General features: G+C 57.2%; 1 protein-coding gene across 2 annotated transcripts in view; it reads left to right on the top strand.

The window, feature by feature from the left end:
- ZMAT4 (zinc finger matrin-type 4) overlaps positions 1-13,487 on the top strand; it is a 61,464-nt gene extending 47,977 nt beyond the window's left edge. For both annotated transcript variants that reach the window (XM_054175362.1, XM_009901638.2), the window contains 2 exons: positions 4,040-4,136; positions 13,307-13,487. In XM_054175362.1, coding sequence (XP_054031337.1) covers positions 4,040-4,136; positions 13,307-13,322 — 113 coding nt within the window. In that variant the 3' untranslated portion in view covers positions 13,323-13,487. The remainder of the gene's footprint in view (positions 1-4,039; positions 4,137-13,306) is intronic.
- The last annotated feature ends 1,262 nt before the right edge of the window (positions 13,488-14,749 follow it).

Genomic DNA, 14,749 nt, shown 5'->3' with positions numbered 1-14,749 from the left:
GCTCACAGACTTGCAGAAGCTGCTGCAGCAGCACCAAGTCCCTACAGTGCTGGATGTGGGGAGGGGGCAGAGGAGTCCCCTTGTCCATCATCATGAGCAGCCTGGATGTGCTGGTGGGAAAAAAACCCAGTGTCCCTGGTTTGGAGCAGTGCTGGTTGGTGGCATTTCCACCTACACAAGTAATTAAGATTCAATAAGCTGCTGTTAATGTGTGCTGTTAAATTAGCTGCTGAGCGTTGGAGCCTTATTACCTTAATTTAAAGCATTCCCAGGCTCTCACCTCCCCCCTGCTGGGCTCTGCCCTGCAGTGATCACAGCTTGGTCTGAGGGCTCAGGCTGCAGCAGGGCACTGACCCCTGCCCCCCTCGTGGGACAGAATCCTGGAACCATGGAACTGCTGTGTTGGAGAAGCCCTCTAAGATCCTCCTGCCCAAGCACCAGCCCAGCCCCACCATGGCCACCAAACCCTGGCCCCAGCTGCCATGGCCACAGGTTTCCTGAGCCCCTCTGGGCATGGGGACTCCATCACCTCCCTGGGCAGCCTCTGCCAGTCCCTGACCACTCTTACAGCAAAGAAATCTTTCCCCATCTCCAACCTAACCCTCCCTTGGTACAGTTCCAGGTCATTTCTTCTCCTTCTACCACCTGAGACTGAGGAAAAGAGACCAACCCTCAGCTTACTGCAGCCTCCTCTCAGGGAGCTGTAGAGAGCAAGGAGGTCTCCCTCATCCTCCTCTTCTCCACACTGAACCCCCCCAGCTCCCTCAGCTGCTCCTCCCCAGCCCTGTTTTCCAGACCCTTCCCCAGCTTTGCCCTTTCAAGGCCTCACAGAATGGGTTGGGGTGGAAGGGAGCTCAAAGATCCTCCAGTTCCAACCCCCTGCCACGGGCAGGGACACCTCCCCCCAGCCCAGGCTGCTCAAGACCTCATCCAGCCTGGCCTTGAACACCTCCAGGAGGAGGGGACAGCCACAGCCTCCCTGGGCAGCCTGTGCCAGAGCCTCCTCATCCTCCCTGGAGAGCATCTGAACAATCTGGATGCTTTCAGAGTATTTTTGCCAGGGTGCTGTGTGTGTTGGGCCAGGTTCTGAGGTGAGGGCTGTGAGAGGTGTGTGGGATGCGTGGGGCTGCTGCTGTAGCTGGTGTCTGATGCTCAGAAGGACACAAGGGGTTGGGTTTGGGTTTTTTTGGGGGGGGAGGCTCTGGATATATAGCTGGGGAGGGGCAAGCATGTGCACAGCCTCTGCAGTTAATTATGGTGAGCATAAACTGCTCAGGGTGTTGAGTGCTGCATCTTGCTTGTTCTAAATGACCTGCTTTAACAATTCCTGCAAAGGAATAATACAGCAGAGAGGCAAAAGAGGCTATTACATGCTACATTAAAACCATTCCCAAGGAGCTCAGCAGCCTCTGCTTGAGAGTCCCACAACTGTGGTATTTTTAAGCAGAGCCCTTCAATTAAGCTGGAAATGGTCTGTTCAGATCTTCATGGGAGTGAATCAGTGCACAGCAGAAACACCACCACAGAGACTGAGATTTGCAGCTCCTGGGCTTGGTTGGTTGGGTTTTCTTCCTAGGGCAGGGCAGAATTCCTTCAGCATCAGTGGCTTGGTGCAGCAGCAGTGTGTGCATGTCAGGGGTGCTGATGCAGGCTGTGATGCCAGGGGAATTATTAGGGTATTAAGATGGAGAGGAGAAACCTCTCCCTGCCACTGAGCACAGCAAGATGGAGACAGCAGGATCAGGGTCTGGAAATCCTTAGATTCAGACAATCCAGGTCAGGCTTTGCCCTACATACCAGGAGCAGAAGCCCTCTCAGGGAGGTGCAGAAGGGCAGCAGGAGCTTTGATGTGTGTTTGGCCATGCTCTCTTCCCTTCTGCAGTCCTTGGTGCTATAGCTCCTAAAGAAGCTTCTCAATTATCCCCCAAAACCAGATTTGGAGCCCAGGCAGTGGTGTCTCTCTTGGCCCAGGTCACTTCCCTCACTCCAAGAAGGACATTGAGGTGATGGAGAAGGTCCAGAGAAGGGCAACAAAGCTGGGGAAGGGCCTTGAACACAAACCTTGTGAGGAGCATCTGAGGGAACTGAGATTGTTGAGTCCTCAGAGGAGGAGGCTGGGGGAAGTCTTCATTGCTCTCCACAGCTCCCTGAAACAAGGCTGGAGCCGGGTGGAGGTTGAGCTCTTCTCACATGCAACAAGTGGCAGGACACAAGGCAGTGGCCTCCAGTTGTGCCAGGGGAGGAAAAATATCCTCACAGAAGGGGCTCCCAGGCACTGTCCCAGGTTGCCCTGGGAGGTGCTGCAGTCTCCACCCCTGGAGGTGTTCAAAAGCTGTGTGGATGTGGTGCTGGGGGATGTGGCTGAGTGGCAGTGGCTCAGCAGCAGGGGTGGGGCTGTGAGCTCTGGATGAGTGCTTGGACTTGATGCTCTCAGAGGTCTCTTCCCACCTCAGCAGTTCTCTGGTGCTGTGATTCTCCTCCTGCAGAGGCTCTGCCTGTGTTCCCTGGGCACCTCTTTGGGTGGGTTCCTGGCTGCCCTGCAGTGGGTGTCTCAGAAAGGTGAAGGAGTGAAGCAGGGGCTGGCTGTGGTGGGCTTGGTTCTGCAGCTTGGCTGCTTCCCAGTCAGTGTGCTGAGAGAAGGTTTCTCTGGCTTTGCTTATAAATGGCTTTGCAGCTTCTCTCTGAGGTGTGCAGGAATCTGCTTAATTGCCTTCTTTGCCTTCCTGCAGTCTGTGCCCAGAGGCAGAGCAGTGAATTAGGAAGGAGCTGCTGCTGAAACCGAGAGCTTTCCCTGCACAGGCAGCTGGGGGATGCTGCTCCTCGTGGGGCCTGGTTGCATTTCCATGCCTCCAGCAGCCCCTTCTGAGGGTGCAACTTCTGCCCTTCCATGACCCAGGGGGCAGGAGGGGCTGAGGTCCCCATTTCTGCTGCCCTGGGGCTGTTTGTGTGGTTTGGTTTGGGGCTGCTGCTGCCAGTCACGTCCTCTGTGCTAGCAGGAGACAAAGCAGCCCAGCAGTCCCCTTCCTGTCCACTCCTGCCTTAAGATGCTCAGCCAGCAGCTCTCAGATCCTGTTCTCTGCAGTTCACATCACAAGAAAATCCAGTGCAGGGTATCTCCTTAGCAAGCCACTTGTGGCTGTGGCAATTAAACAAGCAGGGACAAGGAGAGCAGCAGAGGCAGCCAAGAGGTTTCTTAGAAGATGAAAAAGCCTCAGAGAAAACAAGCTCCCCCCAGCCCAAACCCAGCCCCCAGAGTTCAGCATGTTTCAGAGCATCTCTCCTGTGACCCCACACTGAGAGGTTATTTCCAGTTCAGTGCTACTTGGCCAGCAGCAAGAGCAACAGCTTTATAAATAGTTGTTTGTTGTTGTATCTGTGAAAGGCTAAAATTAGCCAAGTGAAGAGCTGCAGACAGGTTCTGCAGCCAGGACAGAATCCATCAGGCAGAGGAGCTCCTGAGGGCCCAGCATTTGGGTGGTCACCTACACCCCACACCAGGCTCCCAGCTCTGACCTTCAAGAGTCACTCAGCAAACACACTCCCTGTGGTGCCTACAGCACAGTCCTTTGGGGGGGGAAGAAAATATATTCCTAAGTGACCTGGCTCCTCAATACACAAACCAGGAACTGCCCTGAGCTGTGGTGGCTGCCAGGAGCCCAGAGGGATAAATATGCCCTGGTGTGCTCCTGCAGTGAGCTGGGGACTGCTCTCTTCTGCCCAGGATCAGGTGATGGGAGGAGAGGAAATGGCCTGAAACTGTGCCAGGGGAGGCTTAGCTTGGAGAGGAGGGAAAATTTTCTTTGCTGCCACAGTGGCCAGGGACTGGCAGAGGCTGCCCAGGCTGCCCCCCCTGGAGGGGTTCAGGAAATGTGTGCCCATGGCACCTGGGGCCAGGGTTCGGTGGCCATGGAGGTCCTGGGTTGCTGCTTGGTCTGGATGATTGCAGAGGGCTTTTCCAACCCAAGGAGTTGTGTGATTGTGTGGGAGCTGGGAGCTGGTGGGGGGCAGGGCAGTGACTGTCTCTGGCTTCTCTCCACAGGCCTGAAGCGCAGCTACAGCTGCAGCACCTGCAGCGTCACCCTCAACTCCATAGAGCAGTACCACGCGCACCTGAAGGGCTCCAAGCACCAGACCAAGTGGGTACCTCGGCTCTGCCTGCTGCCCTCTGCCTCTCTGTGTCTGCCTGGCTGAGCAGACAGCTGATAGTGCTTCCCACTGCCCTAACCTGCTCATCTGAGGCCTCTGGGGGTTAGCAGAACACAGCTACCAGAGGTGTCTGCAGGCTGCGAGGGGCAGGGCTGCGCCCAGCCGGGCTGCTGGAGCCCCTCCGAAGCACAGAGTGCTGCTTGCTCTCCAGTCCCTGCTGGGCACCACAGGTCCGAGTGCCAGGGGCTGCACTTTGGCCACAGCAACCCCAGGCAGAGCTACAGGCTGGGGGCAGAGTGGCTGAGAGCTGCCAAACAGAGAGGGACCTGGGGGTGCTGATTGACAGCTGCCTAAACATGAGCCAGCAGTGTGCCCAGGGGGCCAAGAAGGCCAAGGGCATCCTGGCCTGCATTAGGAACAGTGTGGCCAGCAGGAGCAGGGAGGTCATTGTGCCCTGTGCCCAGCACTGGTTAGGCCACACCTGGAGTCCTGTGTCCAGTTCTGGGCCCCTCAGTTTAGGAAGGACATTGAGACACTTGAAGGTGTCCAGAGAAGGGCAACAAGGCTGGGGAGAGGCCTTGAGCACAGCCCTGTGAGGAGAGGCTGAGGGAGCTGGGGTTGCTTAGCCTGGAGAAGAGGAGGCTCAGGGGAGACCTCATTGCCCTCTACAACTACCTGAAAGGTGGTTGTAGCCAGGTGGGGGTTGGTCTCTTCTCTCTAGCAACCAGCACCAGAACAAGAGGACACAGTCTCAAGCTGTGCCAGGGGAGGTTTAGGCTGGAGGTGAGGAGAAAGTTCTTCCCAGAGAGAGTTGTTGGCCCTTGGAATGTGCTGCCCAGGGAGGTGGTGGAGTCCCCATCCCTGGGGGTGTTCCAGAGGGGATTGGATGTGGCACTTGGTGCCATGGTCTAGTCCTGAGGTCTGTGGTTGGACTTGATGATCTTTGAGGTCTCTTCCAGCCTTGGTGACACTGTGACACTGATGCCCCAGCAGAGCCTGCTGCCAGAGCTCTGTCCTGCTTCTCCCTGGGTTCCTGCTGCAGGCTCCAGGACAGTCCTGCAGCTTTGCCTGCTGCAGATGCTCGGGGCTGGGGCTCCTGCCTGGAGAGGGGAAGTGTGCTGAGGGCTGCCCTGCTTTCCTTTCAGGAGAGCTGCAGGGAGTCTGCCCTGCCAATTAATGCAAATTAGTGAAATGAGGTGCTAAAGGTAGGTGGGACCAGAGCGAAGATTAATGAACTAATCTCTCCTAATACACTTCCATGTGAGCTCTGGGAGCCCTTTCAGGCTGAAGCACTCAGGACCGCCCAGATTAGAAGGGGATGTAAAAGGGGTCATTAGTTCCTGACATCCTTCAGGTGGCTTTAGGAGCAGCCTGAAAGATGAGGCAGGATCAGAACCAGCACTAAAGACCAATGGCTCATTTTGCTCAAGCTGCCAAAGGCTAAGCACAGAGCCTCCCCAGATGATGTTAGACCTTCACAGCTTCCCAGAGTTAACCATCAAAGCTTCCCGGTGCCATCCACCTTGGCTCCATCCTATTTATTGAGGGAGCCACCTGCTGAGTGTGTGTTCATGCTCAGGATCTGAGGTAGCAGGAGGAGCTGATGGAGGCCTTCCAGTACTCAAAGGGAACCTACAAGAAAGCTGGGGAGGGAGTTCTTACAAGGGATTGTGGTGACAGGAGGAAGGGGAATGGATTTGAGCTGGGGAGATTCAGAGGGTATCCATCTCATCCTCTGCTTCATTTCCACTTCTGTGCCCCATCCCTGGAGCCACTCAAAGCCCTGAGCAGCCTGATGTAACTGCAGAGGGGGTGGACAAGATGACCTCCAAGGGTCCCTTCCAGCCCTCTGCATTCTGTGGTTCAGTCAGCTGCAGGTAGCAGAGTGTCATCTCCGTCCCCCTGCATCTCTCTCTTCCCTGAGTGCTCTCTCCCAGCTTGCAGAGGCTCAGGAAGGGCCATTCTGCTTCCTCTCCTGTTCTGCAGCTGGAGAAGGAGCCTGACAGGCAGGGTTCTCGCTGCATAGCTTGGGGTAGAAGGGAACAGCTGGGTAAGGAATCAGCTCCTGGTGTCCCAGCACATCTCCCTGGGCCACCAGCAATCCCAGTGGCACTGCACTGCTTTGGTGCCCAGGCTCAGTGGCACTCTCAGCTGCTCCCAGGGCTTTCTGGAGCTCTGGAAGTCCATGGATTATTGATGGGAAGGTCCTTTCCTCACCAAGCAGCCTGTGCAGGAGCTCCTGAGGAGTGCAGAGGCCTGAAGAGTTCCCAGTTCCCTTTTTAAAGGCCCTTCCTCTCCTGGAAATGAAGATTCTTATCAGCCTGCCTAAATTTAGTTTTCCATCATGGATTCATGATGACTTAAATCTGGTCCCCAGAGATTGTCACAGGCATTGGGTACAGAAGGGAACAGAGGAGGAAACTCCAAATGTTACAAATGCAATAATGGACTCCCAATTAGAGACAATTGTCTGACCAATTTCCATGGCAAATTGCTCTGATTATTCTATTTCCTCCACCCATTGTTCATTCTTCTACAATTGTCTTTGAGGCTCAGCATCCCAACCCAGCAGGGATCGCTCCAGCGCCTGCAGGGAAGCACAGAGCCACGGGAGACAATGGGTTGGCAGCCTGGGCTGGAGCACGGCGGCAGCTCATCCCCACCCTGCCATTGCTGTCACCAGATCGCACTCTCCTTGCTGCAAGCTGCTTTGGCAGCTTCCTTGTCCTCTGTGAGTTAGCCCTTGCGGGAGAGCTGGCCTCTAGCACGGGCAGGCAGCAGGGTCTCACCCAGTCACAAAGGGGCAGGGGTTGGAAGGGACCTCTGGAGATCATCCACTCCAACCATCAACCCAGCCCCACCAGGGACACTAAACTACAGCGCCATGGCCACCCCTTGCTTGAACATCTCCAGGCATGGGGACTGCACCGCCTCCCTGGGCAGCCTCTGCCAGTCCCTGACCCTTCTGGCAGCACTGAAATTTCCTCTCATCTCCAAGCTAAGCCTCCCCTGGCACAATTTCAGGCACAATTTCAGGCCATTTCCTCTCCTTCTCTCACCTGATCCTGGGCAGAGAAGACCAACCCCCCCCCGGCTCCAGCCTCCTTCCAGGGAGCTGCAGAGAGCTTTGGTAGCTTTCTCTGCCCTGCAAAGAAAGTTCCTTTTCAACCCCCAGACTTGGTAGAGCAGCCTGGAATGGGTTGTCCAGGGAGGTGGTTGGGGCCCCAGCCCTGGAGGTGTTTAAGCCCAGGCTGGATGAGGCTCTGGGCAGCCTGATCTGATGTGAGGTGTCCCTGCCCATGGCAGGGGGTTGGCACTGGATGATCCTTGTGGTGCCTTCCACCCCTGACTGATTCTATGAGTCTGATTCCCACTGCTCCTTGCCTTTTCGAGGCTGGGTGAAGGCAGCTCCTTGGCTCCTGAGTGCAGGGTGAGGAAATGTGGCAGTGCCAGGAGCCAGGGGCCAGGGCTGTCCCTGCTGGGTGCCAGGGGTCTGGGCTGTCCCTGCTGGGTGCCAGGGGCCAGGGCTGTCCCTGCTGGGAGCCAGGGGCCAGGGCTGTCCCTGCTGGGTGCCAGGGGCCGGGGCTGTCCCTGCTGGGTGCCAGGGGCCGGGGCTGTCCCTGCTGGGTGCCAGGGGCCAGGGCTGTCCCTGCTGGGTGCCAGGGGTTGGAGCTGTCCCTGCTGGGTGCCAGGGGCCGGGGCTGTCCCTGCTGGGTGCCAGGGGCTGGGGCTGTCCCTGCTGGGTGCCAGGGGTTGGAGCTGTCCCTGCTGGGTGCCAGGGGCCGGGGCTGTCCCTGCTGGGTGCCATGGGCCAGGGCTGTCCCTGCTGGGTGCCATGGGCCGGGGCTGTCCCTGCTGGGTGCCAGGGGTTGGAGCTGTCCCTGCTGGGTGCCAGGGGCTGGGGCTGTCCCTGCTGGGTGCCAGGGGCCGGGGCTGTCCCTGCTGGGTGCCAGGGGCTGGGGCTGTCCCTGCTGGGTGCCAGGGGTTGGAGCTGTCCCTGCTGGGTGCCAGGGGTTGGAGCTGTCCCTGCTGGGTGCCAGGGGCCAGGGCTGTCCCTGCTGGGTGCCAGGGGTTGGAGCTGTCCCTGCTGGGTGCCAGGGGCCGGGGCTGTCCCTGCTGGGTGCCAGGGGCTGGGGCTGTCCCTGCTGGGTGCCAGGGGTTGGAGCTGTCCCTGCTGGGTGCCAGGGGCCGGGGCTGTCCCTGCTGGGTGCCATGGGCCGGGGCTGTCCCTGCTGGGAGCCAGGGGCCGGGGCTGTCCCTGCTGGGTGCCAGGGGTCTGGGCTGTCCCTGCTGGGTGCCAGGGGTTGGAGCTGTCCCTGCTGGGTGCCAGGGGTTGGAGCTGTCCCTGCTGGGTGCCAGGGGCCAGGGCTGTCCCTGCTGGGTGCCAGGGGCCAGGGCTGTCCCTGCTGGGAGCCAGGGGCCGGGGCTGTCCCTGCTGGGTGCCATGGGCCGGGGCTGTCCCTGCTGGGTGCCAGGGGCCGGGGCTGTCCCTGCTGGGAGCCAGGGGCCAGGGCTGTCCCTGCTGGGTGCCAGGGGCCGGGGCTGTCTGTGCTGGGAGCCAAGGGCCAGGGCTGTCCCTGCTGGGTGCCAGGGGCCAGGGCTGTCCCTGCTGGGTGCCAGGGGCCAGGGCTGTCCCTGCTGGGAGCCAGGGGCCGGGGCTGTCCCTGCTGGGAGCCAGGGGCCGGGGCTGTCCCTGCTGGGTGCCAGGGGCCGGGGCTGTCCCTGCTGCAGCCCCCGGCCAGTGCTCTGCCCGCTGGTTTGTGCTGCTCTCCTTCCTGCTGCTTAGTGTCAAGGCTGCCCTCTTCCTTCTAACTGGGTCTGAAGCCACTGGATTGCCGTTGCTAAGGCAACAAAACATTTTGTGTAGCTCTCACACTTCAGAGCTAAACCCAAAACCTAAACGGGGGCTGGGGGGAAGCAGTTGGGAAAGGAAAGGGATTTCCCCCTGGGATGGGTGAGCAGGGAAGGGGATGGGAGGCAGGGAGCTGGTAGCACCCAAAAAACCCACCAGGCCAGAGGAGCCTTCTGAAAAGCTGCTTTAGGAGAGCAGAACTTTGATGAGGAATGAGTCAAGTTGTGAATGTTTATTATAGTTCTTGAGGGCTCTCCAGAGAGCAGCACAGAGAGCAGCACACAGCCCAGCCCCAGCTGCAGCTGCTTTAAATAACCAGCAGCCAGCAGCCCTTGAACTTCTCCTCAGCAGGCTCTGTCCTCTGGACCTCCAGCGCTTCCCTGCGTGGGTGCTGGTGGAACTGGAGCTCTGCCAGCGAAGCAGGAGCTGGAGGTTGTGTCCCCTGCAGCTGACCTTTCTCCCCTGGGCATGGGGGTGGGAGGGTGCTGTCTGGGGGGCAGAGCTTTGGCGTTTGTTTACTGGAATTCCACCTGAATGCTTCTGTCTGAATCAGTTTGGCCCAAGAGGTGGAGGCAAGGGGGGCTGGTGGGGAAAGCTGGGAGGGGTTTGGTGCTGAATAAAAGATGAAGGAGCAGGTAGCTAATATTGAGCTAGTCCTTATCCCCCTGGCCAATGAATATGCTAAACAAGACAAAGTCTGCTGGCTCCTGTGCTGGCTCCAGGGTGCAGGTGCTTTAAGCCATGCACTTGAAAGGAAAAGGGAAGTTTATCCTTCCTCCATCCTGTCACAAAGCCAGGAACTGGGGCGGGAGTCAGGCACAGGGCAAGAGTTCTTTGAAGGCATCACACATCTGGCACTCAGGGGTCAGCTGTGTTCATGTCCCTAAGCTCCTCAGCCAGACCTCCTTCAAACACCTCCAGGAATGGTGACTCCACCCCTGGGCAGGGTGTTCCAAGCTGGGCTCAAAGGAATGTTCCTGTGTGATGTGAACTTGGGGCTTTGCATGGAGTCATGGAAGGGCCTGGGGTGGAAAAGCCCTCTGGGAGCATCCAGGCCAACCATCAACCCAGCACCACCAGGGCCACCAAACCATGGCCCCAGGTGTGTTCAGATTTGGCCCTGTCACCACAGGAAAGACCTGGAGGGGCTGGAGCATGGCCAGAGAGAGGCTGGAGAACAGCTCTGGTGAGGAGCAGCTGAGGGAGCTGGGGTGGTTCAGTCTGGAGAGGAGGAAGCTGAGGAGAGAGCTCATTGCTCCTCAGAGGAGGTTGGAGTGAGCTGGGGGTTGGTCTCTTAGCCTCCCTAGTCTCAGGTGATAGAAGGAGAGGAGATGCCCTGAAATTGTGCCAGGGGAGGCTTAGTTTGGAGATGAGGGAAAATTTCTGTGCTGCAGGAGTGGTCAGGGACTGGCAGAGGCTGCCCAGGGAGGTGGTGGAGTCCCCAGCCCTGGAGGGGTTCCAGAACCATGGCACTTATCATAGTATCAGTCAGGGTTGGAAGGGACCACAAGGATCATCCAGTTCCAACCCCCCTGCCATGGGCAGGGACACCTCACACTAGATCAGCCTGGCCAGAGCCTCATCCAGCCTGGGCTTAAACACCTCCAGGGACGGCACCCCAGCCACCTCCCTGGACAACCCATTCCAGGGCTTCACCACTCTCATGGTGAAGAACTTCCTCCTCACCTCCAGCCTGAATCTCCCCACCTCCAGCTTCATTCCATCCCCCAAGTCCTATCACTGCCTGAGATCCTGAGCAGTCCCTCCCCAGCCTTCTTGGAGCCCCCTGCAGATACTGGAAGGCCACAATGAGGTCACCTCAGAGCCTTCTCTTCTCCAGCCTGAACAGCCCCAACTCCTTCAGTCTGTCCTCACAGGAGAGGTGCTCCAGCCCTCTGCTCATCCTCGTGGCCCTTCTCTGGACACCTTCCAGCACCTCCAGATCCCTCTTGTCATAGGGGCTCCAGAGCTGGAGGCAGTACTCCAGGTGGGCTCTCCCCAGAGCTGAGGCCATGGTTTGGTGTCCATGGTGGTGCTGGGTTGAGGGTTGGCCTGGATGCCCTTAGAAGCCTTTTCCAACCCAAACCATTCCCTGGTTCTGTGTGGAATGACTTTTCCCTTCCCTTGGTGGCTGCAGCTCGGGGGTAGCAGTGACAGCTCCATGTGCTCTCTGGCACACAGAGTGGCTGATGCCTAAAATAAAAAGCAGCCTTTGGAGTGATAATAACTCCAGAAGATGAATCCTTATAAAAGGTGGATGGAATTGAGAGGCATTTTAATTTGTCATTATTTCAGTTCCAGAGAGCAGCTGCATAATTACTCTGCCTGTGAAGAGAGAGCATGTAATACTTTCTCTCATTATAGGATTAAATTGTCTCCCTTCCCTTTTATTGTAAGAGAAAATAACCATATCTCTGATAGCTTCTGTTTTGATCATCAGCTGAAAGCCCCAGGATGGCTCCTGCAACTTTGTTTGGTGGTGTGTTGGGTGGATGGATTAATTATTGTCATGGAAAGGATAAAAGCCAGGCTGGCTTCCTGGGAGCAGAGGCTCAGGGAATTGTTTGGGTTGGAAAAGGCCTCTGAGAGCATCCAGTCCAACCACCAGCCCAACACCACCAGGGACACTAAACCATGGCCCCTAGCACCAGCCTGGGATGGGCAGTGCTGGCTGAGGGAGAAACTCCCTGTTGGGCAGAAGTGTGCTGGGTGAGGAGCCAGCAGGGCTGGGGGGGCTCAGACAGAGGGAAGCTGAGGAGCTGAAGGAAGTTCTCTTCTGGAAAGCTGCAGCTTCAGGTGCTGAAGGAGGCAGCATCCATTGGGAAGGGCAGTGGGATGCTCCAGGGGCTGCCTGGGCACTGCTGGGCATGGGGATCTTAACAATGTCTATAAATAAGGGGTGGGGGTCAAGGTGCCAGGCTATGGTGGGAGGTCCTCAGTAGTAAGAAAAGGAGCAGCAGGTTCCAGCTGGAACCCAGGAGGTTCCACCTCAACATGAGGAGAAACTGCTTTGGTGTGAGGCTGCTGCAGCCCTGGAGCAGGCTGCCAGGAGAGGCTGTGGAGTCTGCTCTGGAGACTTTCAAGCCCCACCTGGATGTGTTCCTGGGTGTCCTGCCCTGGGTGCCCTGCTCTGGCAGGGGCTTGGACTGGATGACCTCCAGAGGTCCCTTCCAACTGCAAGCATTCTAAGATCCTCTGCTTCCCTGGCTCTGTGGTGCTATGGCTCCATGGTTCCATGAGTCTGTGCTTCCCTGGCTCTGTGGTGCCATGGTTCCATGAGTCTGTGCTTCCCTGGCTCTGTGGTTCCATGGTTCCATGAGCCTGTGATTCCCTGGCTCTGTGGTGCTATGGTTCCATGAGTCTGTGATTCCCTGGTTCTGTGATTCCCTGGCTCTGTGGCTCCATGAGTCTGTGATTCCCTGGTTCTGTGATTCCCTGGCTCTGTGGCTCCATGAGTCTGTGATTCCCTGGTTCTGTGATTCCCTGGCTCTGTGGTGCTATGGTTCCATGAGTCTGTGATTCCCTGGCTCTGTGATTCCCTGGCTCTGTGGCTCCATGAGTCTGTGATTCCCTGGCTCTGTGGTTCCCTGGCTCTGTGGTTCCATGGCTCCATGAGTCTGTGATTCCCTGGCTCTGTGATTCCCTGGCTCTGTGGTTCCATGGCTCCATGAGTCTGTGATTCCCTGGCTCTGTGATTCCCTGGCTCTGTGGTTCCATGGCTCCATGAGTCTGTGATTCCCTGGCTCTGTGATTCCCTGGCTCTGTGATTCCCTGGCTCTGTGATTCTCTGGCTCTGTGATTCCCTGGCTCTGTGGCTCCATGAGTCTATGATTCCCTGGCTCTGTGGTGCCATGAGTCTGTGATTCCCTGGCTCTGTGGTGCCATGAGTCTGTGATTCCCTGGCTCTGTTGTTCCATGGTTCCATGAGTCTGTGATTCCCTGGTTCTGTGATTCCCTGGCTCTGTGGCTCCATGAGTCTGTGATTCCCTGGCTCTGTGATTCCCTGGCTCTGTGGCTCCATGAGTCTGTGATTCCCTGGCTCTGTGGTTCCCTGGCTCTGTGATTCCCTGGCTCTGTGGCTCCATGAGTCTGTGATTCCCTGGTTCTGTGATTCCCTGGCTCTGTGGTTCCCTGGCTCTGTGTTTCCCTGCCTCTGTGGTTCTAGGATTTTATGGTTCTCTGGCTCTGTGCTTTGATTCTGTGGTTCTCTGGCTCCCTGACTGTGTGAGCCATGGGCAGGGCTCACAGCCAGCTCTGGTCCCAGGGCTGGCAGCACAGAGGGTGAGCTCTGCTTCTTCTCTCTTGCAGCCTGAAGAACCAGTAGTAGTTCACCAGAGGAGAGAAGGAGAAGCACCGAGGCCTCTTCTGTGGAGAGCAGCTGGTCACAGGGCGAGGATGCTTCCTTGGACAGTGATCCCTTGGGGATTCAAGAATTAACCTGTAACTAACCCTCCCTTTGGACAGCTCCATGGGATTGGTTTTTTCCCCCCTTTTTTTCCCCCTCTTTTTTTGTTTTGTTGATTTTGTGGTGAGTTAAACTCTTGCAATGGATTTTTTTACCCTTTCAAGATAATATTTATTCAGCAGAGAGCCTAGAGTATGATAACTCCCCTGTAAATACAGCACTTAACCATCACTCATCTTCAGAGACAGCTGGAAGCAAAATATTTTAAATCTATTTTTTTTCCCCATATTTATTCTTAGATTTCTCCTCAGAGCACTCAGTGATTCCATGCCATGATCCATGCTAGTGATGTAATCAGCCTTCAGTCAGAAATAAACAGACTTCCTTCACCCTCTCCAGCATGCTTTGTGTCAACACAGAGAGAAGGAGCAGCCAAAAAAACCCACCCCAAGCCCCTCCATGAATCATGAGGGTTGCAGAAGGGAGGAGGTTTTGCTTCCCTCCCCTCTTTGTCTTCAGAGAAGCTAAACAGGTCACTGAGCAACCAAAACTGAAGTGAAAGCCTAAAAGCTCTTTTCCCAGCAGTAGGATTCCTGCAGGTTAGGTGGAAACCCTTCACTTACTGACCCAAAGCCCTTGCTCTGCCCTCCTGCCCTGCTCTGGGAGAGCTACAGGAAGCTGCCCTCCTGCCCTGCCTGGAGTGAGCATCCCTCTGGGAGAGCTACAGGAACCTATCCTCCTGCCCTGCCTGGAGTGGGCATCCCTCTGGGAGAGCTACAGGAACCTACCCTCCTGCCCTGCCCGGAATGGGCATCCCTCTGGGAGAGCTACAGGAACCTACCCTCCTGCCCTGCTCTGGGAGAGCTACAGGAAGCTGCCCTCCTGCCCTGCCTGGAGTGGGCATCCCTCTGGGAGAGCTACAAGAAGCTACCATCCTGCCCTGCCTGGAGTGAGCATCCCTCTGGGAGAGCCACAGGAAGCTGCCCTCCTGCCCTGCCTGGAGTGGGCATCCCTCTGAGAGAGCTACAGGAACCTACCCTCCTGCCCTGCCTGGAGTGGGCATCCCTCTGGGAGAGCTACAGGAACCTACCCTCCTGCCCTGCCTGGAGTGGGCATCCCTCTGGGAGAGCTACAGGAACTTACCCTCCTGCCCTGCCTGGAGTGGGCATCCCTCTGGGAGAGCTATAGGAAGCTACCCTCCTGCCCTGCCTGGAGTGAGCATCCCTCTGGGAGAGCTACAGGAAGCTGCCCTCCTGCCCTGCCTGGAGTGGGCATCCCTCTGGGAGAGCTACAGGAACCTACCCTCCTGCCCTGCCTGGAGTGAGCATCCCTCTGGGAGAGCTACA

The sequence above is a fragment of the Dryobates pubescens genome, chromosome 31 (assembly GCF_014839835.1).
Source record: "Dryobates pubescens isolate bDryPub1 chromosome 31, bDryPub1.pri, whole genome shotgun sequence".
Taxonomy (NCBI): Eukaryota; Metazoa; Chordata; class Aves; order Piciformes; family Picidae; genus Dryobates; species Dryobates pubescens.
Note: the sequence above shows the minus strand (reverse complement) of the source record. Positions and strands in the feature narration are given on the sequence as shown.